The 27,284-nt window shown below is 31.4% G+C and overlaps 1 protein-coding gene across 4 annotated transcripts; it reads right to left on the bottom strand.

The window, feature by feature from the left end:
- Positions 1-458: 458 nt before the first annotated feature.
- Positions 459-24,265, bottom strand: LOC129806270 (lysophosphatidylcholine acyltransferase). 4 transcript variants are annotated; one of them, XM_055854739.1, is made up of 12 exons: positions 23,952-24,263; positions 23,543-23,751; positions 16,799-16,944; positions 13,345-13,562; positions 9,010-9,122; positions 8,791-8,945; positions 6,854-6,991; positions 6,628-6,753; positions 2,953-3,103; positions 2,780-2,881; positions 1,415-1,553; positions 459-1,345 (listed from the first exon to the last, which is right to left on the bottom strand). In XM_055854739.1, exons 2-12 carry the CDS (start codon positions 23,624-23,626, stop codon positions 1,254-1,256), a joined length of 1,464 nt encoding a protein of 487 aa, XP_055710714.1. In that variant the 5' UTR covers positions 23,627-23,751; positions 23,952-24,263; the 3' UTR covers positions 459-1,253. The 4 variants fall into 4 exon arrangements, with proteins under 4 accessions (XP_055710714.1, XP_055710713.1, XP_055710715.1 ...); XM_055854738.1 differs by having other exon boundaries at positions 23,543-24,265; XM_055854740.1 differs by lacking the exon at positions 13,345-13,562 and adding an exon at positions 9,545-9,756 and having other exon boundaries at positions 23,543-24,263.
- Positions 24,266-27,284: the final 3,019 nt, after the last annotated feature.

Raw genomic sequence — 27,284 nt, 5'->3', positions numbered from 1 at the left:
CTTCGGGAACTGGACTAAACCTCTATTCTGAAGACTACATTATTCTCAGCATAATTCGGAAAAATGTTGTAATAATTAAAAAAATATACATAATTTTGTGAATTGCTTTTAAAAATAAGATTTGAATCCTTTCGTTTGATGTACAATATTAGGAGAATGCAGTCAACTTAATTGATGTATTTAACAAAAACAAAACCTCAGCTTTAAGTCGCTCTCCTGTAAAGTTGGCCATTCACGTGTTGTTCGTTTTATATTTCGATTTTCTCGTGTGTTTTGACAGCTGTCAACTGTCACGAATACCTGTCAAAAATGTGTTTAAAGTGTAAACATCATTTTGACATTCAAGAGAGGGACAGAGTGTTCTTTTTATCTTCCTCACACTCACGTAACATTTCGAAATGTCCCAAGATTTCCGATGATTTTTGGACAAGATCGACAGGGAAATGAATAAAACCAAATTACTATAAATACTGGTTTATTTAGGCTGGACTTGCATTTGTTATTTTCATCTGTATTATTTTGAATATTTTCCTGTTTTCAATGTAAATTATTTCTTCTCAATGAATGTATTTTCTAATAAAAAAAAATAATGTTGGATAATTCTAAATTTTCAAATTCCTATAAATACTCAAGTATTCTTTTTTTTGTAATTCTACCACAATACAGACAACTACACAATACAGTAAGTTCCATTCGTAATAACGTACAAAATAGTATTTTTTGTAGTGATTTCTTCCTCAATAAGTACACAATATTCCTTTGACTCTCTGGCAGGAGGTGAAGTTTATTTATCGACACGTCATTGCTAATTTATTTTTTGAAATTCTTTTCTTTTTTTTAATACAAATTTTCAAACAAATGATTGTCCAATTGAAAAAAAAAATATCAGCAATTTAAATGCAAATCAACCTTGAGAGTAATTTTTCTAACATTCTCCTGGAATTCAATATCTCTTCCTAAAGACTCTTGAGTTACAAGTAGTTTTGGGCTACAAAAATATATAATATTCTTTTTTTTAACTTTTTAACACACAAAACATATATTTTTTAATTTTTAAATATCAGTTCTATGGGTAAAATAAATTATTAATTGGGTAACTACGGCATTTCTTTCGGCATATAAAGTAGAAAGGGAGCTTACAGTAAATGGCCATTTTCACATTATCTCTTTTACAGAATGTTCTGGTTAAGATAAATAAGTAAAAAAATTAAAATAAGACATGAACATTTAACACAAAAAAACTAGAATTTAATTTAGGGTTGTTTTGGTTTTTCGCATGAGTCAAAATTTTGAGAGAATATTTTTGAGAATTCAGCCTTTCCTTTTGCGTAGGATACAAAGTCATCTGTTGGATGGAGAATTTTAAATTTTAAAAATATTTATTGATTTTTGCAAAATTTACGAAATATCTTACCAAATGTAATGAAGTCTAATGTCCCTTTTCGAATGTGAGAAAATATTACTTGTGTCACTTCTTCCGGCAAAGCCAGTGTATGATTGAGAATTTGGCTAAAGATTTTTCGGGTAACACCTCCTGAACTGCTTTCGTACAACTGCAAAAAAAAAATAATTATAATATTCCCTCAATTTGATTAAATATTCTAAAGTTTGAGGTTATGTCAAATTTGCTAAATATGAAGTTATGCATGATTGTTAAATTTTAACCTCAAAAATATGCTAAATCCCAGCTAATTAGAATTTTTCTGGGGACTTTCTTATATGAACTGACAAACGAAACCTTTTTGCCCCAAGTAAAACTGTTGCTTGCAAGAATTATAGCCTAAATTGTAAATTACGCATAATCGAAGATCTATGCTAGTTAAATGCACGACAGTAGGGCAAATTTAATTTCAAAATGTCTTGTCATGATAAAATTTCTTTTTTCGAAGTTTCATAACCTCAATTTCGAGGTTAACCTTTTTCCCAAACCTCTTTAACCTCAAACAAGACACGAAGTAACTTGAAAGTTTACTAGTTCCTTGCACAACAGTATGTCAAATTTGACATGAAAGCGTCCTGTCATGAGAAAAACTCATTTTATTGAAGTTACATAACCCCAATTTCAAGGTTAACCTTTTCTCAAACCCTCCCTAACCTCAAACAATTCACGAAGTAACTTGAAAGTTTACTAGTTGCATGCACAACAGTATGTCAAATTTGACATGAAAGCGTTCTGTCGTGAGAAAATCATTTTTTTTAAGTTACATAACCTCAATTTCAAGGTTAATCTTTTTCTCAAACCCTCCCTAACCTCAAACAATTCACGAAGTAACTTGGAAGTTTACTAGTTCCTTGCACAACAGTATGTCAAATTTGACATGAAAGCGTTCTGTCGTGAGAAAATCATTTTTTTTAAGTTACATAACCTCAATTTCAAGGTTAACCTTTTTCTCAAACCCTCCCTAACCTCAAACAATTCACGAAGTAACTTGAAAGTTTACTAGTTGCATGCACAACAGTATGTCAAATTTGACATGAAAGCGTTCTGTCGTGAGAAAATCATTTTTTTTAAGTTACATAACCTCAATTTCAAGGTTAACCTTTTTCTCAAACCCTCCCTAACCTCAAACAAGACACGAACTAACTTGAAAGATTACTATGCACAAGAGTATATCAAAATTGACATGAAAGCGTTCTGTCATGAGAAAATCTATTTTTTTGAAGTTACATAACCTCAATTTCAAGGTTAACCTTTTTCTCAAACCCTCCCTAACCTCAAACAATTCACGAAGTAACTTTTTCTCTGGAAATAAATTTTGACGTTATTCAATTTTAATACCTTGAAAGCAGATTTAACCAAATCAATTTGGGGTTGATTGGGCTTTATCAGAAACAGTGCGCAGAGCAGGTACTCTCGGAAGTCAATAACGCCATTGGATCGCTTTAAAAAAAACATGTCAATCAATGTTATAATAAAAATTATAAGAGAGTATGAGACTTTTAGTAATTTACCGGATCGAATAGTGAGAAGAGTTTGTGGGCATGGGGATGACTCTGTTGAATTTGGAGCCTTTGACAAAATTCAACGTAGTTTATTGAATTTTCTGGGATATTTCCAGCTGGAGATGCTGCAATTTTCTCCTCTGAATGATTCTTATTGAGTCTGGAAAAGAGGTTAGGATCATAAATTTTTTTCACGATTAATTTAATATAATATATTATCCATTAAATAAAAATTAACAAAGCGATCTAAAATGAGTTTTGATCGTTCTAATATTATAATAATTACTTAGAAAATTGAATTTATTAATTCTATTTTTCTAATCCTTTATCCACGCAACCACCGCCGTCTTAGCATCTATTCTAACCTCCGGAATAAAATAAAGTCTTCTTCGCTCGTTTCATTCAGGTTAAAACCTACATTCCTTTGTTTGCTATTTAGCTTCCGCGTGAACTATATTACTTTTATTTAATTAGCAATTCATTGTCAAGTCATTAAATATTTAGTATTAGTCAAGATGTTGAAGAAGCAACAAGAGAACAATGAGAAAGAGAAATTCAGGTGATTGGTTTCAATTAAATGCAATAATTGCGATATTTTCTACTTCTTTCTTCTTTTGGTCTTATTCTAAAAAATAATTTAACAAACCAAAGGCTCTCTTTCTTTGAGATACTTTACTTTCTTTTAAAATTTATCCTCAAAGAATATCTACAATTATCCAGGGGAAGGTAAAGGTAACACAACGTTTTTATAACTTGATTAAGTGCTACTTGTAAAAAAAAATAAACTCAGAGCGAAAAAACTTAGCACATGTTAATCGTAGTTTAGCCGAGACACAAATCTTATTCATCGTTTATTAGAATATTGCCATATTTCTTCTATATTTATTTATTTTTAATTTTATTTATGTTTAATTTTAATTTAATATCTCAAAACATTTGTGATAAAATTGCTCAAATTTAATTTAAGAAACACCATGGGGTAAAAAAGGCGTAATAATTGAAGAGTTTAGTCGGGACTCAAATTTGATAGACATTTTTCAGAATTTGCTTTAATTTCATCTGTATTTATTTATTAATTTTATTGCATATTTCTGAAAATGTACGATGAAAATGTCTAAATTTATTTAAAAAAAAAAGAAAGAATCTGAGAGAAAGAACTATGTAAAATAATTTTACAGTTTAGCCGAGACATAATTTTTCATAACTTTTAGCCGAGACAGTTTTGTCATATTTCTTATATTTATTTATTTGTTTTTTTTTTTTTTAATTTTGTCTTATATCTCAGAAGATTAACGATAAAAATACTTGAATTTATTTTATAAAACAGAGGTAAAAAATAGGCGTAATAATTTTACAGGTTAGCTGGGACTCAAACTTCATTGATCAGAATTTTTTCTTCTCTCTTCTACATTTATTTAATTTTATCTTATCTTAAATATCTGAATTTACTAAAAAAAAAAACTGAGAGAAAAAACTGCGTGAAATAATTGTTCAGTTTAGCCGAGACACAAACTACATTTATCGAAATTTCGTACTAATTTCTTATATATTTAGCTATATTTTTCTTATACAGTGAGTGTCAATAGTTTGTTGCCTAATGAATGTTTGAGAAATCAAGTGAAAAAAATGATAGAAAAAAATACTTTTCCAAAATTTTCTTTTTGCAGATGAGTTCCTTGTAATCCGTAGATATTATTTATAGTTTTCAAAAAAAATAATTAATTATATTTCATATCAAAAATAATTATTTTCCAAAAGTTGGTCATTTTTGAAAAATCAAAAGTTTGTTGCCTCATTAAAAAAACTAATTCAAAATGGTGAAAACGTGCAACCAACTTTATGTAAACCGGTTACATTTTGAGCTTATGTCATTTGACAGGCAAATGGTAGATTTGTACATTTTTAAGGCTGTCAATGTTAAATATATAGGAGTAAAAGTGATGATAAATAACAAGAAATAATCAGTTTTTTGATAATTCATAATTTAGGTTATAATGGCAAATTACAAAAAGTTGAAAGGTGGGATATTGTCCAGAGATACTGCCGGAACGAATCTGCGTAGTTAATTGCGAAATTTAATAGAAAATTACGAAAGGTTAGACATAAAATATTCAAATATTATATTAATGAGGTACGAGTACATCTGAAAAACGTTACTGGCAGACCTAGGGTATCGACTCAGAGGGTTGATAACAGCATTGTAAGTATCTCTGATAGTGACCCAATGATGTCTGCTTCATAAATTAAAAGATAGTTGGTTACTGAAGGAACACAGGTCCCTACAGTTACAAAAACGAGCTCATATTGAAAGAAAATGGTAAGAATGTTTGGGTGGCTCTCAATATTCCATTGGTTAGCTAGTTTAATCTGGTTAAAATATTGTAGTTTTACTTGTTTAACATGTTTCAAGTAAATTTACAACTTTTTATTCAGATTGGTCTTGCTTACCAATGGAATATTGAGAGCCACCCAAACATTCTTACCATTTTCTTTCAATATGAGCTCGTTTTTGTAACTGTAGGGACCTGTGTTCCTTCAGTAACCAACTATCTTTTAATTTATGAAGCAGACATCATTGGGTCACTATCAGAGATACTTACAATGCTGTTATCAACCCTCTGAGTCGATACCCTAGGTCTGCCAGTAACGTTTTTCAGATGTACTCGTACCTCATTAATATAATATTTGACCATTTTATGTATAACCTTTCATGAATTTCCATAAAATTTGGCAATTAAGCGACGCCGATTCCTTCCAGCAGTATCTCTGGACAATATCCCACCTTCCAACTTTTTGTAATTTGCCATTATAACCTAAATTATGAATTATCAAAAAAATGATTATTTCTTGTTATTTATCATCACTTTTACACCTATATATTTACCACTGACAGCCTTAAAAATGTACAAATCTACCATTTGCCTGTCAAATGACATAAGCTCAAAATGTAACCGGTTTACATAAAGTTGGTTGCACGTTTTCACCATTTTGAATTAGTTTTTTTAATGAGGCAACAAACTTTTGATTTTTCAAAAATGACCAACTTTTGGAAAACAATTATTTTTGATATGAAATAAAATTAATTATTTTTTTTGAAAATTATAAATAATATCTACGGATTACAAGGAACTCATCTGCAAAAAGAAAAATTTGGAAAAGTATTTTTTTCTATCATTTTTTTCACTTGATTTCTCAAACATCCATTAGGCAACAAACTATTGACACTCACTGTATCTCAAAAAATATTCTTTAAAACTCATATTTTTTAATAAAAATTTTGCGTAAGAATAGTAAGAAAAGAATACAGTTTAGCCAAGACACAAACTTCAATCACCGTTTATCATAATTTTTAAAAATTTACCCATATATTTTATTAATTTTATTTGACAGTCTAAAACGTTTACAATTAAAATCCTTTAATTGTTTTTAAAGAAGTCCTGAGAGAAAAATCTACGTAATAATCTTTCAGTTTAGCCAAGACACAAACTTTTTTGACCGTTTGTCACAATTTTGTCTTATTTTTCTTTATTTACTTAATTTTATCTTATATCTCAAAAGTTTTACAATTAAACGCGTAAAATTATTTTAACAGAGCACCATGAGAAGAAAACGCATGATAATCGTATTCACATGATAATTCTTGATTAATTCCCCTAAAAAGTTATTATTCTCAATATAACTTACCCAACACTCTCACGTAGTTTCTCAACGTCGACGATCGATGGAGCAAATGGAAGATTCATTTCTTTGGCACGTGTCAATATTTTGCAGTCATCATACGTGTAGTCAGATATTGGCAAGCCAAGTGCTCTGCAAAAAAAAAGAATAAAATTGAAAAATAAATGCAAGGAAAGGGTGTTGTAGATTATCCAGATAAAATTCTAATGTTGCAATCAATATATTAACTCACTTGGACATAACATTTCGCACATTGTGAGCGTACAATTTGGCATTGGCTCTCTCTTCTGCCGATGGAACATACACTGGAAGGAATTCCACTTCGCATGCACTGTGGACTTGAGTTAGAGTCAGCCAGAGCAATTTCAACCTGGGAATTGTGATCAGGAGAAAATTTTAGAAATCTTTTCTCTAGAAGAGATTTTTGTAGGATTATGACGGAATCACATTGATCGTCAAAAGAAATAAAAGATTTTTATAAGAGAAATAAATCAAAATTGTGATAAACAGCAAGCTTAGTCAAGACACAAACTTAGCTCGTTGTTTATTACAATTTTGCATAATTTCTTCTATATTCTTCTTTTATTATAAAACTTTTTTAAAATAACCAAGAAAATTTTGCAAATTTGCTTAGAAAAACCAAACAAAAAGTCATTGAGCGATAAACCTGAAAAAGTCCAATTATCGTACAGTTTATCTGAGACACAAACTCTTTTCACCTTTTATCCAATTTTGTATAATTTCTGCTATATTTGTTTTTGTAATTTAACACCTATCAAAAATTATTAACAATAACATTGTGTAGCTTATTAAAAGAACAAAGCAACAAACTATGAGCGAAAATCCTGTATTCGCACCAATAGAAGAGTTTAGTTGAGACACAAACTTCGCTCATTGTATAAATATATTTTTTTCTTTTTTCTGCCTCAATTTTTTATTACTTTTATCTTATATTTGAGAATAATTACGATAAAATTGTAAATTTTCAAAAATAAAGAATATGAGTAGTTGTCGTACGAATTAACCGAGACACAAATACCAACCACCGTTTATTTCAATTCTGTTTTTTTATATATATTTCTTAAAAATATTTTTCTGCGATATCTCAAAAAGATTACCCCTTTTGAAAGTTTATAAATAAAACACTTTGAATGAAGTCAATTGTACGTGCAACAATTGTTTAGCTTAGCCGAGACACAAAATTCAAATACTGTTTATTACAATTCTACTTTTTATCTATTATTTTAATATTTTTCTGTGATATCTCAGAAGATTGACCGTATTTAAAAGCTTGTAAAAAAAACACTGAGCGAAATCAATAGTTCCTGCAATTGTTTAACTTAGCCAAGACACAAAGTACGATCACCATTAATCACAATTTCGTCTTATTTCTTCGACATTTTTTTAAAAATAGTTTTTTTAGTCCAATTAATGAAAACGAGGTTGAAAAAGTCTGCAAATTTGCAAAAAACAACAACGTTTATCAAAAACAATATATGCATAGCAATTGAAAATTTAGCTGAGACACAGACAACTTTTATATAGTTTATCAGAATTGCGCCTTATTTTCCTTTTTATCAAATATTTCAAATTCGATAAAAATATGAATATTATGTAGAAAAAACGATAAGCGTAATAAGAAACTGTACGCTTAATAAGTCGTACAGTTTAGTTGAGACACAAACTTCACTATTCGTTTATCACGATTTTTTTACTTTTTATTTATTTTTTAATCCTTTTGTCTCTTGTTGCCTGTATTTAATATTTCAAAATAATTACGATAAAATCGTATAAAATTGTGAGAGAAAAACGCGTAATAATCGTAATACCCTAGACACATATACGATTTAAGCTAAGAGACGGCTTAGCGTAATGATAATCAAAATAATGATTTGAATAAATTTCCATTAGTTTCCCTCTAACTAAGTCGTTTCTCGTCTGAAACTGAAATTTTAATTTAAAACTGAAACTGAAATTTTGATTTTATTTACTTAATCCGTCTCTCGGCTTAAGTCGTAAGTGTGTCTAGGACATAAGGTTTAGCCGAGACACAAACTTTTTCGACCGATTATCACAATTTTTCTTGCTTTTTATTCAATTATTGTTTTGTTCTTAACAAAAACGATAAAGTTTTAACGATCAATGTGAATCGCCTTTAATTAAACTTACACTCCTGGACCCTCCCAAGTCCATGTGACTGTATCCAGGCGATTAGGGTAACGAATGCAAACCGGCTGAACAGGGACTCCTGGGTAGAAGGCTCCGTGTTTGAATGTAATCAAACAAGAGCGATTGGTGCATGTTCCTTCCGGAAAGATGATAATCTATTTGTAAACACGAAAGCTTAGTTAAAAGTCTTGAAAGTCGCGCGCGGAAGAACATGTTTACCTGTGGCCAATCTTCAGGTGAATTAGCCCTTTCTTTGATGGCCTTTATTGTGTTTTGTCGTGAATTTGGATCTTCTCGCCAAACATAAATCGGCTGAGTGTAATTTATTAATTCTAGAATATTTTGTTAGAATATTAGAATATTAGAAAATTATTATTTTTTGTTTATTTAAATAAATTTCTACAAATTTTGCATCGTGTGGGACAAATTAACATGTCAACACAATAACAAAAGAAAGTTGTTAAATTTCTTTTTGTCAAGCTCTCATTGTTCGCTATAATTTTGAGCATTTTATTTGAAATAAATTTTGGTCTCATCTTTATTGTCATTTTTTTTACCAACACCTTTGCAATCGAGATAAATTGCTTGAAGGAGCAACCCTAATTAAGATCTCTGTAGAGTTATTCTAAACCAAGATTATTTTTTACAAGATTTTTTTTTAAGTTTCGATGAGACGTAGAGATAGTAAAAGGGTTAGAAAGTGTGACTTTTTCTTTTGTGGAAGTGGAAACTAAAACAGAAATGATAAACTTACTGCCGACATAGTTGTCCATTGATTCCTTACGTACTATAACTGAGCTCATATTTGTTACATAGACAATAACACTGTCCAGAAAAGTGGTGTGTGGAGCAACAACAAGGATCGGCGCCTCATCTCGCCTCGCCTGAGATCCAATAACACGGATTGACATTCCGCCGGCCAAATATGAACAGCGCCCGACCAAGCATATTAGGTTTTTGAGTAACCTTTTGAAAATGAGGCAAACACAACAATAATCAACACAATAGACCAAAAATTGCCTTATTTTTTGTTTGGAGACTCCTTTACAATGTTCTAACTTCTTCAAAGAAAAATGCCTGATTTTGCAGGAAGATAGTGTTGGACTTGACAATAGACTCCGCCCAAAAATAATTTAAAGCCACGCCCTCTTGAGACAATACGACCTGTTAGTTTTACAAATTAACCTATTAGCTTCTTCTCTAGTACAGGGAGTTCCGGCTTAAGTGAAAACAGATTGAAAGAATTTGATATGACGCCCCCTTGAGAAGATACGACCTGTTAGTTTTACAATTTGACCTGCTATCCTTTTCTCCTGTATTTTTCTTCAACGTTTCGGAGATTGATAACACCTTCCTCAGATATGGACAGAGGGTGGGTAAAGAATTGTTTGAGAAATTATTCTCTAGTACAGGAAGTTCCGGCTTGAGTGAAAACTGATTGAAAGAATTTGATATGACGCCCCCTTGAGAAGATACGACCTGTTAGTTTTATAATTTGACCTGCTATCCTTTTCTCCTGTATTCTTCATCAACGTTTCGGAGATTGATAGCATCTTCCTGAGATATGGACAGAGAACGGTCTGTAAAGGGTTTTTTGAGAAATTATTCTCTAGTACAGGGAGTTTCGGCTTGAGTGAAAACTGATTGTAAGAATTTGATATGACGCCCCCTTGAGAAGATACGACTTGTTAGTTTTACAATTTGACCTGTTAGCTTTTTCTCCTGTATTCTTCGTCAACTTTCTTTTGACAGAGAACGGCCTGTAAAGGGTTGTTTGAGAAATTATTCTATAGTATATAGAGTTCCGGCTTAAGTGAAAACGGATTGAAAGAATTTAATATGAATTGTCTACTATTGGGAGCTTATTTATATAACATAATTTTTCAAATTTCTCCTAAATGTATGCAAATATTTTAAATTTGAAATACATTTCTTATGAACCGTTGGCGCTGAAAATGGGCTGAAAAATTGGCGCCGAAAATGTTTTGCATAGATCACGGTTTTTTCGTAACTTATTCTAAAGCTTCTAAAGATTTCTCCTAAGGGTATAGGGTATGCAATTTTTCCCTGTCACTGGAGTGAAGTCGCGGGCTTTTATCGGTCTCGAAAATTTCTTTGAAAGCGGAACGTTCTGTACTTTTTCAGTCCAATTGTGAAAAAGTAGTAGTGTACAATTGTACAATTTCCCTGATGCTTTTTAACGACCATTCTATTGCCATACTCAAAGAAGGATCCATCAAGTTACGAAATGTTGGCGAAGAATCAAGGAGATCACTCCTTAAAACAAATTTATTGACCGAAAATCACGATACTTCATTTTGACTAATTCCCTTGTAGGCGGACCTAAAGGTTTTGACTCCTGAAAAAAATAAGCCACGCCCCCTAAAAGCCCTATATTGAAAAATATATGGAGTATGTTATCATTAGTTCTGATTTGAGTGAAAATATTCCTTCTAACGTTTAGAATCGTTCTTTTTGCAATAAAGTTCCTTATTAATTTGTTTAATTGATAAGAGGGGCGGGGGGGGGGGGGAGAAATAAGATATTTTAGAATAATATTTCATTTTCTTTAACATGGCCAACATTTAATAAATAACGTGGTAAATATTTTTTTCAGGTTCACGAAGAATATCAAATTTTAGAGGACTGTAGTTCCGTCTTCGAAAGTCACGCCCACTTGTGTGCATGCCCCTCCCCCCCCCCCCCCCGCTTGGCACACTTCTTCCTCTCAATCGGTCTTCGGTAAAACTTTTTACAGATCTGCAAAAATGCAACAGACCTGGAAATCATTACAATACTTAAAACGTTTCTGTTATTAATACAAGTCGTTTTGGGGGGCGTGGTTTGTTTTTTCGTAAGCGGTCCACTCAGAACCCAGCGAGCATCAAATGCCAACTGATTTCAATTCTGAAAACATGTTTTTTCAGCCAAAATCTGCTGACATAAAAACGACACTGGCGAGGCAGTGCCATTTCCTTATATGTGGTTAGCACTTTTTGTTCGAGAACTGCTGACTGGTCAGCATATTTTTGCTAAATATGCTGAAAATGCTCCTTTTTCAGCTAAATGGGCTCGCTCGGAATTCGCTAAAAATTGAACGTTAATATTGAAAGCTAAAAACGGAATCAAATTGAGTTAAATGTTACTCTCAGAAAAAGGGAGGGACCTGAATTTTTGGGCGGATTACAGAACAAGCATTATGCTACTTCCCTGCAAAAATAGGATTTTAAATTCAAAAAAAGTTATGTCAGTGTAAATTTATGCCTGTTCGTTTACTTTCTTGGGCTTCATGGGCAGTCTAATTGCAAAAAAAAATTCTTCAAAAAGTAGCATTTTCAAAATGTGTTCCAAAAAATATCCTCATAACTTATATTAAAAAAAATATGTCAAAAAGTTTCAAAAGCGCGTGCTGTTCATTGTTTTGTATATAGTAATTTTTAAGAAAAAACAAAGCAGTAAAAAAATAAATAAAGAAAATAATATAAAATTAAATATTTACAATTGGTAAACCCCCTTGTATTACTCAATTAGTCAAATCACTCATCAATTCTCAACAAAATTGGTTAATTTAATTAAATGCTGAATTTAAAAAAGAAAAAACATTTGAGAATTGCTAAGGTCATTGATATAAAAATAAAAATAAAAGTTTACCATAACACCGCAAGCTAAAAGAAGCTTCTGTACATTTTGCACAAAAACAAAAAATAAAAAAAAATAATAAAATAAAAAAAAATATATATTACAATTTATTGTTTTTTATACACAATATCACCTTGGTATTTTTTAATTGTCATTAGTAAATTTATTTAAATACTAAATTGAACACCTTCTTCCATTACAATAATTTTTCTTCTAATTTATTCTCAATTGCTGGCAAATGTTTTTTTTTTTTGGTTTTTTTTTTGGAAAAAATATTGCCAATAGTTTCGGCGGGATTAAAAATTAACAACTTTCTTTTTGAGATGTCTTTTGGGGTTGTCAGACACTTGAATTTAAATGTTTGAAAAGCATATGAAGGGACTTTCGTTTTTGGTCTTTTCGTCTTTGGGCATTTCGTTTTCGATTTTGGGTATTTTCCATTTCGTCTTCAGTGTAATTGATCTTTGGATATTTCAAGTATTGTATATTTTGTATAAATATTTAAAAAAGAACAACTTTGGTTTTTGAAAGAATGAAATTTACAGTTTTACGATGCCCGGTTCTGCCTTTGGCGTCCTAATTTTTTTTATTGTTGTTCAAAGTCATTTTTGATCCGAACTAATCGTTTTTGCTAAATAATTGTTTTATCTAAAAAGTTATTAAACGGAAACTTCAAAGACCAAGTGCACCGAAGACGAAAAAATTCTAAGGCGAAAAGATCAAAGACGATATGTCAAAGGCGAAATTTCGCCGATCCATTTAACTTATCTATCTCCTTTGAATAAAAAAAAAGCCATAAAGAAGATTTACCATTTAATGCAAATCTTCTTCTCAGTAGCTCTATCAAAGAAGATCGCAAAGTTAAATGACTTTTTAAGGTTATAAAAAGAATGTTGAGTAATTTGCATAACGTACTTCCGAAAAATGGCAGAGACGCCGTCTCAGCCTTGGCCACAACGGCTGGTGGCCCCAAGAGGACCACCACGAGCGAGTCAAAGAAGGACGAATGGGGTGCTACAACCAAAATGGGAGCTTTTTTCGGTGGTGCCCAGTCCCCCTTAAACTGCACCCGATGAAAAGACCCAGCCATGAATAAATATCTCATAACAGCAGCGGTCATTATTTGTATCGTCCTGTTGGTAACAATAAAAATTGTTGATGGCTCTTAAGAAAAAAAATTGAAAGAATAACAAAAAAAATAGAAACACATCAAAAACAAAAAAGATTAAAAAAAAAACCTTAAGGATAAACACAGGAAAAATAGTTTGTATTCTCTCCAAACGTTTTTGACTTTATTTTTTTGAATTTTATCAAAAAATTGTTGATTTTTTAATCCTGAAAATAATTATTAATTTCGAATACTTGTAGCTAAAATTACTCTACACTTTTAATATTTTTTAAGCAAAATAAATATTTAACATTAAAAAAACTCTTGAGGTTAACATTTCACTCATATTTTAGGCTACTTTTTAAATAAAGCATACGCAAATTGTTTTTCCCTTGTCAATGAAAATATTGTATCTGAACAGTAATTTACGGGACTGGTTTTTAAGGTTAGGTCCAGCATAACCTCACATTCAGGTTAACTCTCAGAAAAAAAATCATAATGGCCTGAGCTGGATTCGAACCCTGAACACTTGCATTAGAGCGACTAATATGCCGCTTGATTCATTTGAGTATTTAATTAATGAATGTATACATACGGACTATAATAATAATAATTCATTATTCAACAGTCGATCACTATATTGTTAATTTTACAACAGTTATTGGAACCTCAATATATCAGTAAACAGAATAATGTTTCTAATGACTCTAAGGTGCCGGGTTCGAATTCGAACTCGAATTCGTCCAGTGAAGTGAACGAAAAGTAATGGCAATGCATTTCTCAAAAATTAACCGCTTAAAAAGGCTCCATTCAAAATTCCGTACACCAAAAACGCAAAATCCGAAAATCCAAAAATCCAAAATCCCAAAAAGTCAAAACCCCAAAAGGGCCAAAATGTCGAAAGCCAAGAGTTCGGGATTTTGTGTCTTTCGGTATTTTGGCTTTTAGGAATCTATCTCTTTCGGAATTTCGACTGTTTCATGATTTTATCTTTTTCAGTATTTTGGTTTCCGGAATTTGAGCTTTCAGGATTTTGGCTCTTTCAAGATTTTTTTTTATTTTTGAGAATTGTGGTTTTCATGATTTAGTTTCTTTCGGGATTTTGGTTTTCAAGATTTAGTTTCTTTCGATATTTTGCCTTTCAGGATTTTATCTCTTTCGGAAATTCGGCTCTTTCAGGATTTTGTCTTTTTCAGTATTTTGGTTTCCGGAATTTTAGCTTTCAGGATTTTGGCTCTTTCAAGATTTTTTTCTTTTGGGAATTGTGGTTTTCATGATTTAGTTTCTTTCGGGATTTTGGTTTTCAGGATTTTGTCTCTTGCGGTATTTTGGCTTTTAGGAATTTATCTCTTTTGGAATTTCGGCTGTTTCAGGATTTTGTATTTTTCAGTATTTTGGTTTTCGGTACTTTAGCTCTTTCTGGATTTTGGCTCTTCCGAGATTTTGTGTCTTCGGGATTTTCGTTTTCAGGATTTAGTTTCTTTCGGTATTTTGGCTTTCAGGATTTTATCTTTTTCGGAAAGTCGGCTCCTTCAGGATTTTGTCTTTCAGTATTTTGGTTTCCGGAATTTTAGCTTTCAGGATTTTGGCTCTTTCAAGATTTTTTTCTTTTGGGAATTGTGGTTTTCATGATTTAGTTTCTTTCGGTATTTTGGCTTTCAGGATTTTGTCTCTTTCTTTCGGTATTTTGGCTTTCAGGAATTCATCTCTTTTGGGCATTTGGCTGTTTCGGGATTTTGTCAGTATTTTGGTTTTCGGTACTTTAGTTCTTTCTGGATTTTTTCTCTTTCGGGGTTATGGTTTTCAAGATTTAGTTTCTTTTGGGATTTTGTTTTTCAGAATTTTGTCTCTTGCGGTATTGTGGTTTTCAGGATTTACTTTCTTTCGGGAATTTGGCTCTTTTGGGATTCAGGATTTTGTCTTTCAAGATTTTGTCTATTCGGGATTTTGGATTTTCTGGTTTTCGGATTTTTGGTGTAAGGAATTTTGGTTTCCATCGTTTAAAACAATTAAAAGTTGCACAAAAACGAAGATTGTCATGAAGAATCTTATTTTAGTTGTTACTGTAATTGATCTCAAAAAAAGTCAGAAGCAGGGAAATGTATTCTCGTTACCGGTTACTGTTCCTGGACAATCCGCCATAGATTGACTAATTATTTTAACTTAAAAAATATTACATTTATTGCTTGAAATTAAACTAATAAAATTTGTAATTTTTATTGTGGTTTTTTACTGTAGATACTTAAATTTGAATAATCATTTATTGAATTTACTATGCACAATTTTTATTTCCACTAAATTGTGTTAAAAACAAATCAATATTCTGAAGATATTATTTCCTATTCAGTTGCTAAAATCAACAATTGTTTGATAAATCTCAGTTTTTTAAATTTGAAAAATCTGTTTTGTAGAAAATACAATTGACATTTTTCTGTGTACTAAAGAAATGAAAGGAAAAAAACTATAAATTTCAGATGAATGTTGCAAATAATACGTTAAGTGATAACAAAAGGCGGCTTTATGAGATAAAAATACACGCCATAAAGTGAAAAGAAGTTTTAGGAGATCAAAAAAAAAAAGATTATATTTAGCACAGAATGCAATAAGAGAATAGTGAAAGTGATAGGATGCATAAATGACGTTTTTTTTTGAGCTTTTTTTTTAGGATAGCGAAAAGATTGCGAAAGACATGACTGAATCTCAATGATTTTTATTGGTTTTTAACGATGTGTGTCCAATAAATAACGATAAGATTAGCCTTTTGGCAAATGAGCAATGGTTGGCAGTTTAAATGGCTTTTTTGACATTTTATAAATAACATTTTAGGTAATTTTCCAACACTTAAAACTACTGAGGTGCTCTTAGGTCATGACTTGCATATTTTATGTTAACCAATTTTCCCATTTAAACTGAAACCATCACAAAATGCTATGTACGCGCTTAATTTTGTTTTCGCGAATTGGGAAACTATTCTAATTGAGTTCCTCAATAAATCCAGTCATTTTGGTGTGAATGAGAAAGAAATATATTTCTCATTTTGGAATTAGTATTAAAAAGCTTTACACCTCCAAGTATTTAAAGCTCTATTCGAAGCAGTAGGAATAGGGCTTCAATGCTTGGTCCATCCCAATTAGTTAGTATTAAAAATAATAATAATAATAATATAATTAAAAAATGATTAAAAGAAACGGCGTTATTTAATGTTATTTTGAAAAAAAAAATCAAAGAGAAAAGCTTTTCTGTGATGATTGATTGTACTACCTTCGCCAGCCTTTCATTGGCTTTGATCGTAAATCTTCGTCGGTTAGACCAAAGAGTCCGATACAGGCTAAAAACCAGGCCAGTAGCAGAAGAATACAGATCACAATGACGCGAAATGGAAGAAGGAGAACAGTGAAAACCGCAGTCTGAAATCAGAAGAAAATAAAAGAGAAAGTCAATGAATGATTCTGTATTGCCAAGATTACAATCAACGTGGCTTTGGGTTTGATAAGACCTAAATTTATTCACACCGCGACTCATTATCGCTTAAGTGAACATTGAACTTAAAACGTACGTTGTTATTACTCTCTTTGCATCACCATGTGGTGCCCTATAAAGATAATACTTCGCCATTCTGCGGATTTTTTGCGGAAATGTATTACACAAGTCTCTGCGTTGTCGACTTTTGCTTTTGCGACTGAAGAGCCTCTAGTGTTAATTCTACGAAGTTCAAAGACTTCAGGATGTAGTATTTTGTGAGACCTTTAATTTGCGTTTTTAGTCATTAAAATTCGATCAAATAGAACCGCAAATATGATGTTTTGAAGTTCGTAAACTTTGAATCCACATATATCTCTCAGAGCACTATAGAAAAAATAGGTAGGTACCTTGTCATTCTACGAATTTTCTGAGGAAATGAATTGGAAATTTCTGTGATTTCGATGATCGAAATATTGATCTTTACCGAACCGAGATATTTGTATTATATGGAAATTAGTTTTTGCGACTGAACTGGCCTAAGTGCTGTTTATTCGAAAGTCAAAAATTCCAGAAAAAGTTGTAGTATTTTGAGAGACCTTTCATTTGCGTCCTTAATCATCAAATTCGGTCAAATAGTACCGGGAATATAACGTTTTGAAGTTCGTTTGAATCCCCATATCTCTAAGAACCCTATAAAGAAAATACATTGCCCTTCTGCGGAAATGAATTATAATTTCTGTGATGCTTTTTGAGATTTGAAATTTTTTGCGACTGAAGTGGCTGTAACAGATTTTATGAAGATCAAATATTCTAGAGGATCGTAGTATTTTGTGAGCCCTGTAATTTGTGTCCTTAATCATAAAATTTTGTGAAATAAATTACCCGGATAACATAAAGTTAGTTGTTATTGGCGCAATGCTGTAATTAAAGGCATTATCTATGCTCTTAAAAAATAGCTTTGTTAAAATGGATAAAATAAGACCTTAATGAGTATACTTTTAAGGTCCTTAATTAAGGCATTGTTTATGCGAAACCAGAGACATCTGTCGACAAGGAATGAAAATTAAATTAGATAATTTTTGCAATGTAATTTGAAAGAAAAACAAGCTCAAAATATTATCAAATGTGATTTTCATTCGGAAATTTTTCAGTCATTTAGTGATAAATTTATATAAAGTGTTGATCTGTGACATTTTTGAAGTATAATTCAACATTCTTATATATATTTTGATTTGCTAATTCAAACTCAAAAGGCATTCTATTATTAGACCCAATACCTTGCAATTTTGGAATGTTATTTTGCCCACAAGTTCCCAAATTCTGTTTAAATTATTCCCTTCGTGCTTTTAAATTGTGATCCGGGAGTATATATAATTCTTTATTAGCGTCCATTTTGGACCTTGTGATATACATTGTCTAACTTAATTTAACCTTAATACATATTTTTTGCAGCTTCCAATCTTCTCAAATAATCTGCCCCTCTTCCATCTTCGTTCCGGGAGTATAAATTAACAACAAGTATCATTTGATCATTTCACGAGTAGTTTTTCGTACTTTTACAAACAATTGTTCGTAAATGTTTCGTAAACACACAAAATGTTCGTAAAATTTTGTCATTTGTAAATTTTTGGCAGACAAACAAAAAAATCTATGACCAAATCTTTGTAAAAGAACAAAAAATGCTTGTCAAGTGATCATGTTACGAACATTATTTGTGAAAAAGTACAAACATTTACGAACAATTTCACGAAATATTTTTTCAATGTATTTAAAAGTACTTCAACGAAAGTCTCTTAAAAAGTAATTTTCATTTCCTTAACAGAAACTACTTAATTATGTACTTATACAAAGGCCTAAATTAAGTACTTAGTTTTAAGGTTGAGCCATGTCATATTAATTTCGTTATTCATCATAAGGCGCTGACGTTATTATAATTTTACATATTTTTGAAGTAATTAGATCATAGACTTAAGAACTTATTAGGTGCGTAGTATTTAATACATTAGCCAAAGTTTTAATTAAAATGCGAAATATATACCGGTCAAGTTTTCAAATTTGACCTCCTATAGTTCGGGTCAGGTAGGTCAGTTTTTTTTCTTTACAAATAGTTCATTTAACTACTCGCAGGAATCTTCTCTAAGTTGCACTCGGTTCTTTCGGTTATTTTTGGTCAATTAAATAGGAATTTTCCATTGAAATTCCTTGGAAATCTCTTTGATATTTTCCAAAAGCAAATTTGACAGATACAGGCATTACAGAAATTCAGGTTTGATCAGTAGCGACCACCGCCGTCTTAGCGTTGGTGACCAACCTCCAGGGTAAAAATGGTAAAAAAAAGTCCATCTCAGCTTGTATGAGTTTATGAATGGACTTTGTATGAATACAACTTAAATATTTCCCTCAAACCCGAAACAATTTTTATAGGGACTGTATTATATTCGAAATGTAATATTGTGATGTGCTCATCCATAACTTGGCGGAATTAGATGTAAAACGGAAATTGATCATTGTATAAAAGAACTTCTCATTTTGTCTTTTCAATCTTTTTCTCCCAAGTGGATTTTCCTATTGAGATGAACTTGGCAAACGCAATGATTTCAAGTTGATTGTCTCGAGTTGACTATGTATCGAAAAAAAAGCCACACGAAAGTATACACAAATATAAAATAGTGGCATGATGTTATACGTCATGCCTGTGCAATTTTTCCTCATGATACATGGACCCCAGTGCGATTGTTTACCTCATCAAGAAATGAAGGTATTGAGGCCATACCGTATCACTATCTCGAGATGCCGGAATGTCGATTTTTATTGCTCGAACTCTAAGAAAAGTCAAGCTATATGGGTAGTCCATCAAATTTTAAGTGAAATCAAAGTGAATCGTACGATTCTTTGTAATTTCCGGATCCACATATTCAATTTTAGTGATAACATATCACAAAAAAGGCCCATTTCTTATCATTCATACGAAATCGCATTGGTCTCCTAAGCTGCGGAAATCCCAACAAGCTCAAATTCATGTATAATTGGTTATAAAGTTCTTACGTTAAAAGCTAATCTAATATTTTCTGAACATGTCTGAAATTTAGTACAAACTTAAAGCTAAGTCTTTAATAGCCAATGGAAAGTGTTTTTAAGGATAATCAGTATTTAGGCAATACATAATATTTAATAATCTTTCAAATATAGTTTATATTAATTTCTTGACGAGTACTAAAAAAATATGAACTGAATATAATTAAAAATTTAGTAACCATGTGATAGATAGATAAATCGGTGTCGTAGGTTCATTCTAAGCCTTTTAATAAAATTTAAGGTAATTCAAATTTACATGTTGTAATATTAATAACGTGCTGTCGTTTTTTTTTTAATATATTCGAGATTTAGAACAAATTTAAAGTAAGAATGTTTTAGTACATTAGAAAATACGTCATGCTAATTTATTCCAAACTGCGCTAATTCATTGAGTACATGTATCTTTAAAATTATTATACCCAATCACAGTTTATTAGTACATGCATGTGCTAATTATTTACCTCCTAATCCTTAAATATTTAAAATAACTTATATCTGTACTAAATTTCCTATTTAAAATGGCCTGATATGCGGAATATGCTATATAATGACTCAAAACAATGAAACAATTTGTATTTTAGTTTTCTTAATTCAAACACAATATATTTCTTAAGTAAACTCTTCTGGATTTCTATAAATTACCCTCCAATTTTCCAAGGCTAGATATATAAAAAAAAATCTCAACGTCATCATCTGTAATAATGCAGATTCTATTCTTGAGATACTCAGGAATTTAAATTATACATTCTCGATAATAACGTATAATTTTAGCTGATTTTACATTGCAATGAATTTCAAAGTGCAGTAATCAAATAAATAAACATTGAACAAAATGAAATGTAATGCTCAATTCCTCAATATCATTACTGCTTAACAAGCCTCATGATCATATTCCAATGAAGAGTAGAAATCTTTCTCTTGGACATGTTTTTTTAGTACATGGCTGTTCTCATGTACTTCTGCGTTATCGACTTTTCTTTGTGCTCGTTCCTGTCACGAATGTATACTCAGTATTCGTTGTATTCCAAATCAACAAACGTTGTGCCAAGAACCAATTCAAATAGAAGTCGATAATGCAGAAGCATAAGAGAACAGACATGTACTAAAAAAAGATTTTCCCTATCATTCCCGTCCATTAATTTGTGTTCTGGCATAAGGTAAAGTACCCTTACTCGACCGGGTTCCTCTATTCGACCGGTGGGTCAATTTTTGAATATTTGATGGTGAATTTCATCAATTTCTATGAATTTGGCACTGATTCGTATTATTTAAAGAATAATTGACCTATTAATGTTAGATCATACACAAAATATTATAGGAAATATAATTAAATTGAATAAATAAATCTACCGGTCGAATAGAGGAACCTGTCGAATAAAGGGTACTTTACCTTATCATCTTACTTGTACTAAAACTTTTTTTTTTGACTTTGTTGGATTTTAGTACTACATCATTAGAAATTGTATTATTAGTTTTTATTTACTTTACAATTTTCACTTGATTTTGAACAGACACATACATTTTAGGATTTATATTTGGATTTAAAAAAAACACCTCAATCTTGTTTAAGAGTCAATTAAAAAACAATAAAACTCGATTAAAAGACAATAAAATCCATGATAAAGAGTATATTTCAGTTTTCTTACAACGAACGTAAAGATTTTACAAAGATTTTAAACTAAAGAAAAATCGTTTTTCTATTGACCAAATTTGATTTTATTTAATGTTATAAATACTAGTAATTTTCTGATTGACTAAGCAACGTTGTGTATGTAATAATTTTAGTACAAAACGTGGAGTGAAATGTCATATTTGTTTCTCTGCTATTTTCATGTCTGCTATTTTAATAGCATGTAGTTTTTCGTTTTAATATTTCACGTGAAACTCACAATTTCTACTATCAGGTGATTAAGATCAACCAGGTGCTAAAAATAATTACAATGTTGTTTTTTCCCTTTTTATTTTTCAAATTTTCATTAAACAATTTTCTCTGAAAAGTCTCAGGTTGTGAAATGCAAGTTTCATTTAATACTATAGGTTACTCACACTTATACATGTACTAAATATTTTAGGTCGTTCATTATGATAAATGTTTAACTTAATTTATCCATGTACTAAATGTTGTTTTAGCGCATGCATGTGCTAAATATTTACTCTCAATTGTGCTTGTATGAAATGTTGTAGGCCATTCATTATGCTGAATGTTTAACTTAATTTATTTATGTACTAAATCTTGTTTTAGCGCATGCATGTGCTAAATGCTTACTCTCAATTATGCTTGTATGAAATGTTTTAGGCCATTCATTATGTTAAATGTTTAACTTAATTTATCCATGTACTAAATGTAGTTTTAGTGAATGCAAGTGCTAAATGTTTACTCTCAATTATGTGTACAGTACATGTACTAAATGTTTAACTTAATTTATTCATGTACTATATATTTTTTAGCTCATGACATATGTCAAAAATTTAGTTTAAATAATGCATGTACTAAATATTGCATTAGGGCATACATGTTCTAAATAAGTTTCTATTATAACCACAAAATAGAAATTAGATTAATTTTTTAAATTAAAAATTAAATTATGTCTTCCCGCAAAGGGAGTTCGGAACATCTATTATTATTTTTTCTTATACAAGGATGGGGCTGTCAATCTCATGCCCCGTGGTATCAAGTGCAGAGAAACCCACTGTATACAAATCGAACACTTTTAACCCTAGAAAAATTCCTAGTGACCTAAAGGGGATTCAAACCCGGGACAGTTGCATCATAAAGCGAGTGCTTTACCACTTGATCCATTAAGTGCGCTGTTTTAATTACACATGTACTAATTCTAGTTTATGTACCTGCATATGCTGTTTAGTAGCTTTAATTATATATACACTTAATTTTTTAGTACATACATGTGCTAAAATTAATGTCAAATTTTGAATATGTAAAAACTTGTTTTAGTACATGACTGTACTAAATATTTATTTCAATTTAAATAAGAAAATTCAAAATTCACGTGTATTAATCAGTTCTCCAAGCACTCAGCGAAGTATTTTTCTTTTACTTTGTCATTAATTTTAGTCGGTGAAAGAGAAAGACAAGAGAAATTGATGAAGTTCATTTGGGATGAATACCAACATGTTATTTGCCTTTGGGGGGTATAATAACAATTTTTCCTTATTATTACCGGGAGAAGTTTTTCCGTGGTTAAATTAAAACGCAATGGATTTATTTGAGGACAAAACAATGGAAAAAAAATCACGAAAGGGCATTTAGAAGAGCGTCTGCGCTGCAATAATTTGATGAGAAGAAAACCTTCAATATTATGAGGAAAAATGCTTACAAAGTTATGAAGCAGAGTGGAAGAAAAAATGGTGATCACTTGAAGACAAGGCAATTATAAATCTCAAAAGATCTTTTATTTGAAGTCAAAGAAAGAGAAAAAGAAGAGAGAAATCTCTCGAAATCTGACTTACTTTCACTTTGTCCAATGGATTGATTAATTCCATTTTGTGAACGAAGGGATTTATCAGGTGAAGGCTGTCTGATCTCTGTTCCATGATGATGAATTTCTATTTCCTCTGCCTCACTTCTCAATGTTTTTTTTTTTTCAATGTTCGTTTTTCGTGAAAAATGTTGTATTGATGAGTCTCTCTCACAATTTTCGCAGGAAATCTATTTTTATCTGCAAAATAATTTTTCTGCACTTGAACTTGGGTTTCTTTTCACATCATCCAACTCGTACACTTCAATTTTAACATTATTGGAAGATAATTTCTTTAAGGGTGTTAGACCACATTTTTTAAATTAAAAAAACAATATTATTTATTGCGATTGTGTAAGGGAAAAAAAAGAGCAAAAAGTGAAATTTTCACTCCCACCCACAATTCGGAATAGCACAAGAGGTTGAGGAGAAAACCAAAGGCGATATTTGCGTGCTAAATTTAAAAAAAAAATCCACGTTGTCAGAAGCTCTGTGAAAATCAATATTCAGGCACTATCCTCATCAAGGACTCTTCACTTCCTGTTTCTGCACTTCACTTTAAATTTCTGTTTCAACTCAAACTGATAAAAATCTATTTTTCAGCCTTTGGTGCTTGAATTGAGAAAATCAATAAACTCTGCGAGAGGCAAATTTCACTCTCGGACATTTCTCCACGACTGTGAACTGTTTGTGTTTGGATGCGTTTGTATACTGCAAAAAAATTTGAGTTGGATTCCCAGTAGTCCATATACGTCTTACAATACTGCTTACAAATACTTTACATGAAAGTCTTACATATCACTGTTACAAAGCTAAGGGTCGACTGTAGAAGAAACATTGTTTCAATCATTCTTCATTATGAAAACAAATTTAACTTAAAAACCCGAAGAAAATATATGCAAAACCTGTAATTGTCATGACCATGTCACATATAAGATTAATATTAAGATTAATACTTTCTGAACTGCGAGAATGCCAAAAAAAGATAGCAAGTGTTTTATCATGTCTCTCTCTCGCGCTTCGCTCGAAAACTGACTGAATGACAGTTTGCACGCATGGAAAATTGCTCGAATTGCCTGTAATACGATTCAGAAAGCAATTAATACGAACAGTAATATCTTACTCATCGTATTACTCCACTAGAGTGTACTCTTTCTAATACACGTGATATTCCATTTGAATTTTGAATACTATATACCTCTCTCTCTCCGGCTTTTCTTAATATTAATATTAATCTTATATGTGACACCGCGGTCAGGAACAAGAATTTTTTCTTACAAAGGCGTGAGATGCTGTACCTCGAAAGTGCGTTTTCATAATTTTCGGTTTACCGGTTCACAACAAATTTGAACCAATTTAGAATTCACTTAAAAGATCACGCAAAATTGCTTAAGAACAACACAATTGTATTTCAGATAAAAATTACTTAATACTTTATTAATTTCACTGCAATGCTGAAGTTCAAAAAATCACCACCAGTGGCGTTGCGATAGTGTCAAAATTCAAACTCATTTTTCTCAAAAACGCCATTGTGCAAGTTTATCAAATTTTAGAGTGCTTTAATGGCTTTAATCTAGGCTACGAAGTTTACAAAAAGTAGAATGGATTCGCTGTGGTTAAAATAGAACTGCAGATATGAGGGGTCAAAGTTCACTAAACTCAGAACACCATATCTCCGGTTATATTTGACCGATTTTGACGAGTAGGGGTGCAAATTAAAGGTCTCGCAAAGCGCTACAAAATTTTAAAGCATTTTAACTTCGTAGGACCGATGCTAGGAGCGCCACAGTCAAAAAACCAATTTTCACATTACATAAACTCAATTATTTCGACTCTTGCTCAACCGATTTTGATGATTACTTCGGCATTATTGTGGAGGACATTTATATCTATATTTCGTTCAAATAATATTTTCGTAATATTTTCGTTAGTGGAAGGAGGGGGGGGGGGAATTAAGATTATATTTCGATTCCCATTCTTTCATATTCTTTATTTGAAGTTATCTAAATAAATTGAAATTGAAATTCTAAATAAATTGAAGTTGATAAATATTTAATGCTTTAAAATACAACCAACTAGCATTTTCTTCTCTATAATAATCCTGAAGAATTCTCGAAGTACGGCATATAGAACCACAATTTTCTGAAAGACCGCTTGTTGTATTTCTAAAATAGTCGGAGAGGCTCATATGAAAAAGTGGCGCACTTTTAAAAAGCTTCAGTAGTTCTTTAGGCGCTACTGCCAAAGCAATTGAAGCATTCTATCAGAAAATCTTATAGAACTTTTCTGAAAAAATGCTTATACGATACTCAAAATTCAATTTTTAAACGGATATGAAGTTGCTATAGGACAAGAATCGAAATTTTTTTTCGTTCCGCGGAAATCCATGTTGTCCCTTGAACGCGTCTCTTTCTCTTAAATTCGCTCAATAAAAGTTCATGTGCTGTACTAAAGCTTAGTTTTAAGTTAAAAGTGTTATGTGGTATCATTGTAATGAATATTTAATAATGGAAATAAGGAAAATACATCGTTGTACAACATCTCTCAAAGAATGCTTCATATTCTTTGTAAGTAGTGCTAAAAAAGCTCTTGGAGCACCTTAATAGTGCACCACTTTTACATGAGAATGCTAAAAGATGTATTAAAATTTAAATTCTAGTATACTGGGAGACTCTATACAGAAAAAATCATTACTGTTATGAGAATTCTATAGCACATATTCAATATTGTTTCAAATTCTGCTCACAGAGTTCTTCTGTCATAATGCAGAACTAGGGGTATAATTTCAAATAATGGACTCAAAAAAAAAAAATATTGAAGCCAATCGACTGAGTTTGTAAAATTGAATATCATAGAACATATTTTTTTTGAGAAATTGTTTCTTATAAAGAGGGTTTCATAGAATCATATTATGCTTTTTATGAGACTCTTAATTCTTTATTTCATTATTCCCGCTGTAATCAATGCTTAAGCTTAAACAATGCCTTAAGTTAAAATTTCAAATCAACTCAAAGGCTTCAGTGATATTTCACACCAATCTTGACAGTTTCCAGAAGTACCACGGGCCTTCTAGATCCCGTTTCAACGATGAAGTATCAGACCACCCGAAATGATCACCTTCGTATGATCACTAAAAGTTTCTTGGTTCCATAAGGCAGCTAATTTGTTAGTTTGGTATTTCCCAATATTATAAATGTGGTACTGGGGCAAACTTTTAACTCTATCTGCAGTCATGGGCAGTCGATTTTTAATGTCGCGTACTTCGATATCGTCAGCCTCTTTATCTTGCTGAGCTGCTTCAATCTGGTTCGTCAGCCAGGTCTTCCTGTTTCGTCGTCCCGAGATCGGGGAGCCGTATTCTTCATATCTCACTCTTTGTCTAGGGTGTGATTCTCTGGAATGAGCTTCCTAGAGAGAAGAGACATCGGCCCTTTCGATTCTTTCTGTCGTCTTGAATTCTTATTTTTGTCTTGTCTTGCGCATTAGTTTTTCTTTTAAATCTTTGTTTAGCTTGTACTTTCTGAACATGGTTGGCTCAGGCGGCTTATACAACCTGCGAAAAGAGCATTTCCACCATTTCCATCGTTTGGTTCTGGATATTTAAAGATTTCATATTTGAAGAACTGTACTGGACGTACTGGATTTTGCAAGTTTTCTTTACAGTAGACTCTCACTCAATCGGCTCTTTCTCAATCGGGCGTCAAATTTTGTTGACAATTTTCACATTTAATTAT

This window comes from Phlebotomus papatasi, chromosome 3 (assembly GCF_024763615.1).
Source record: "Phlebotomus papatasi isolate M1 chromosome 3, Ppap_2.1, whole genome shotgun sequence".
Classification (NCBI taxonomy): domain Eukaryota; kingdom Metazoa; phylum Arthropoda; class Insecta; order Diptera; family Psychodidae; genus Phlebotomus; species Phlebotomus papatasi.
The sequence above is the reverse complement of the archived record's forward strand: the minus strand, read 5'-3'. Positions and strand labels throughout refer to the sequence as shown.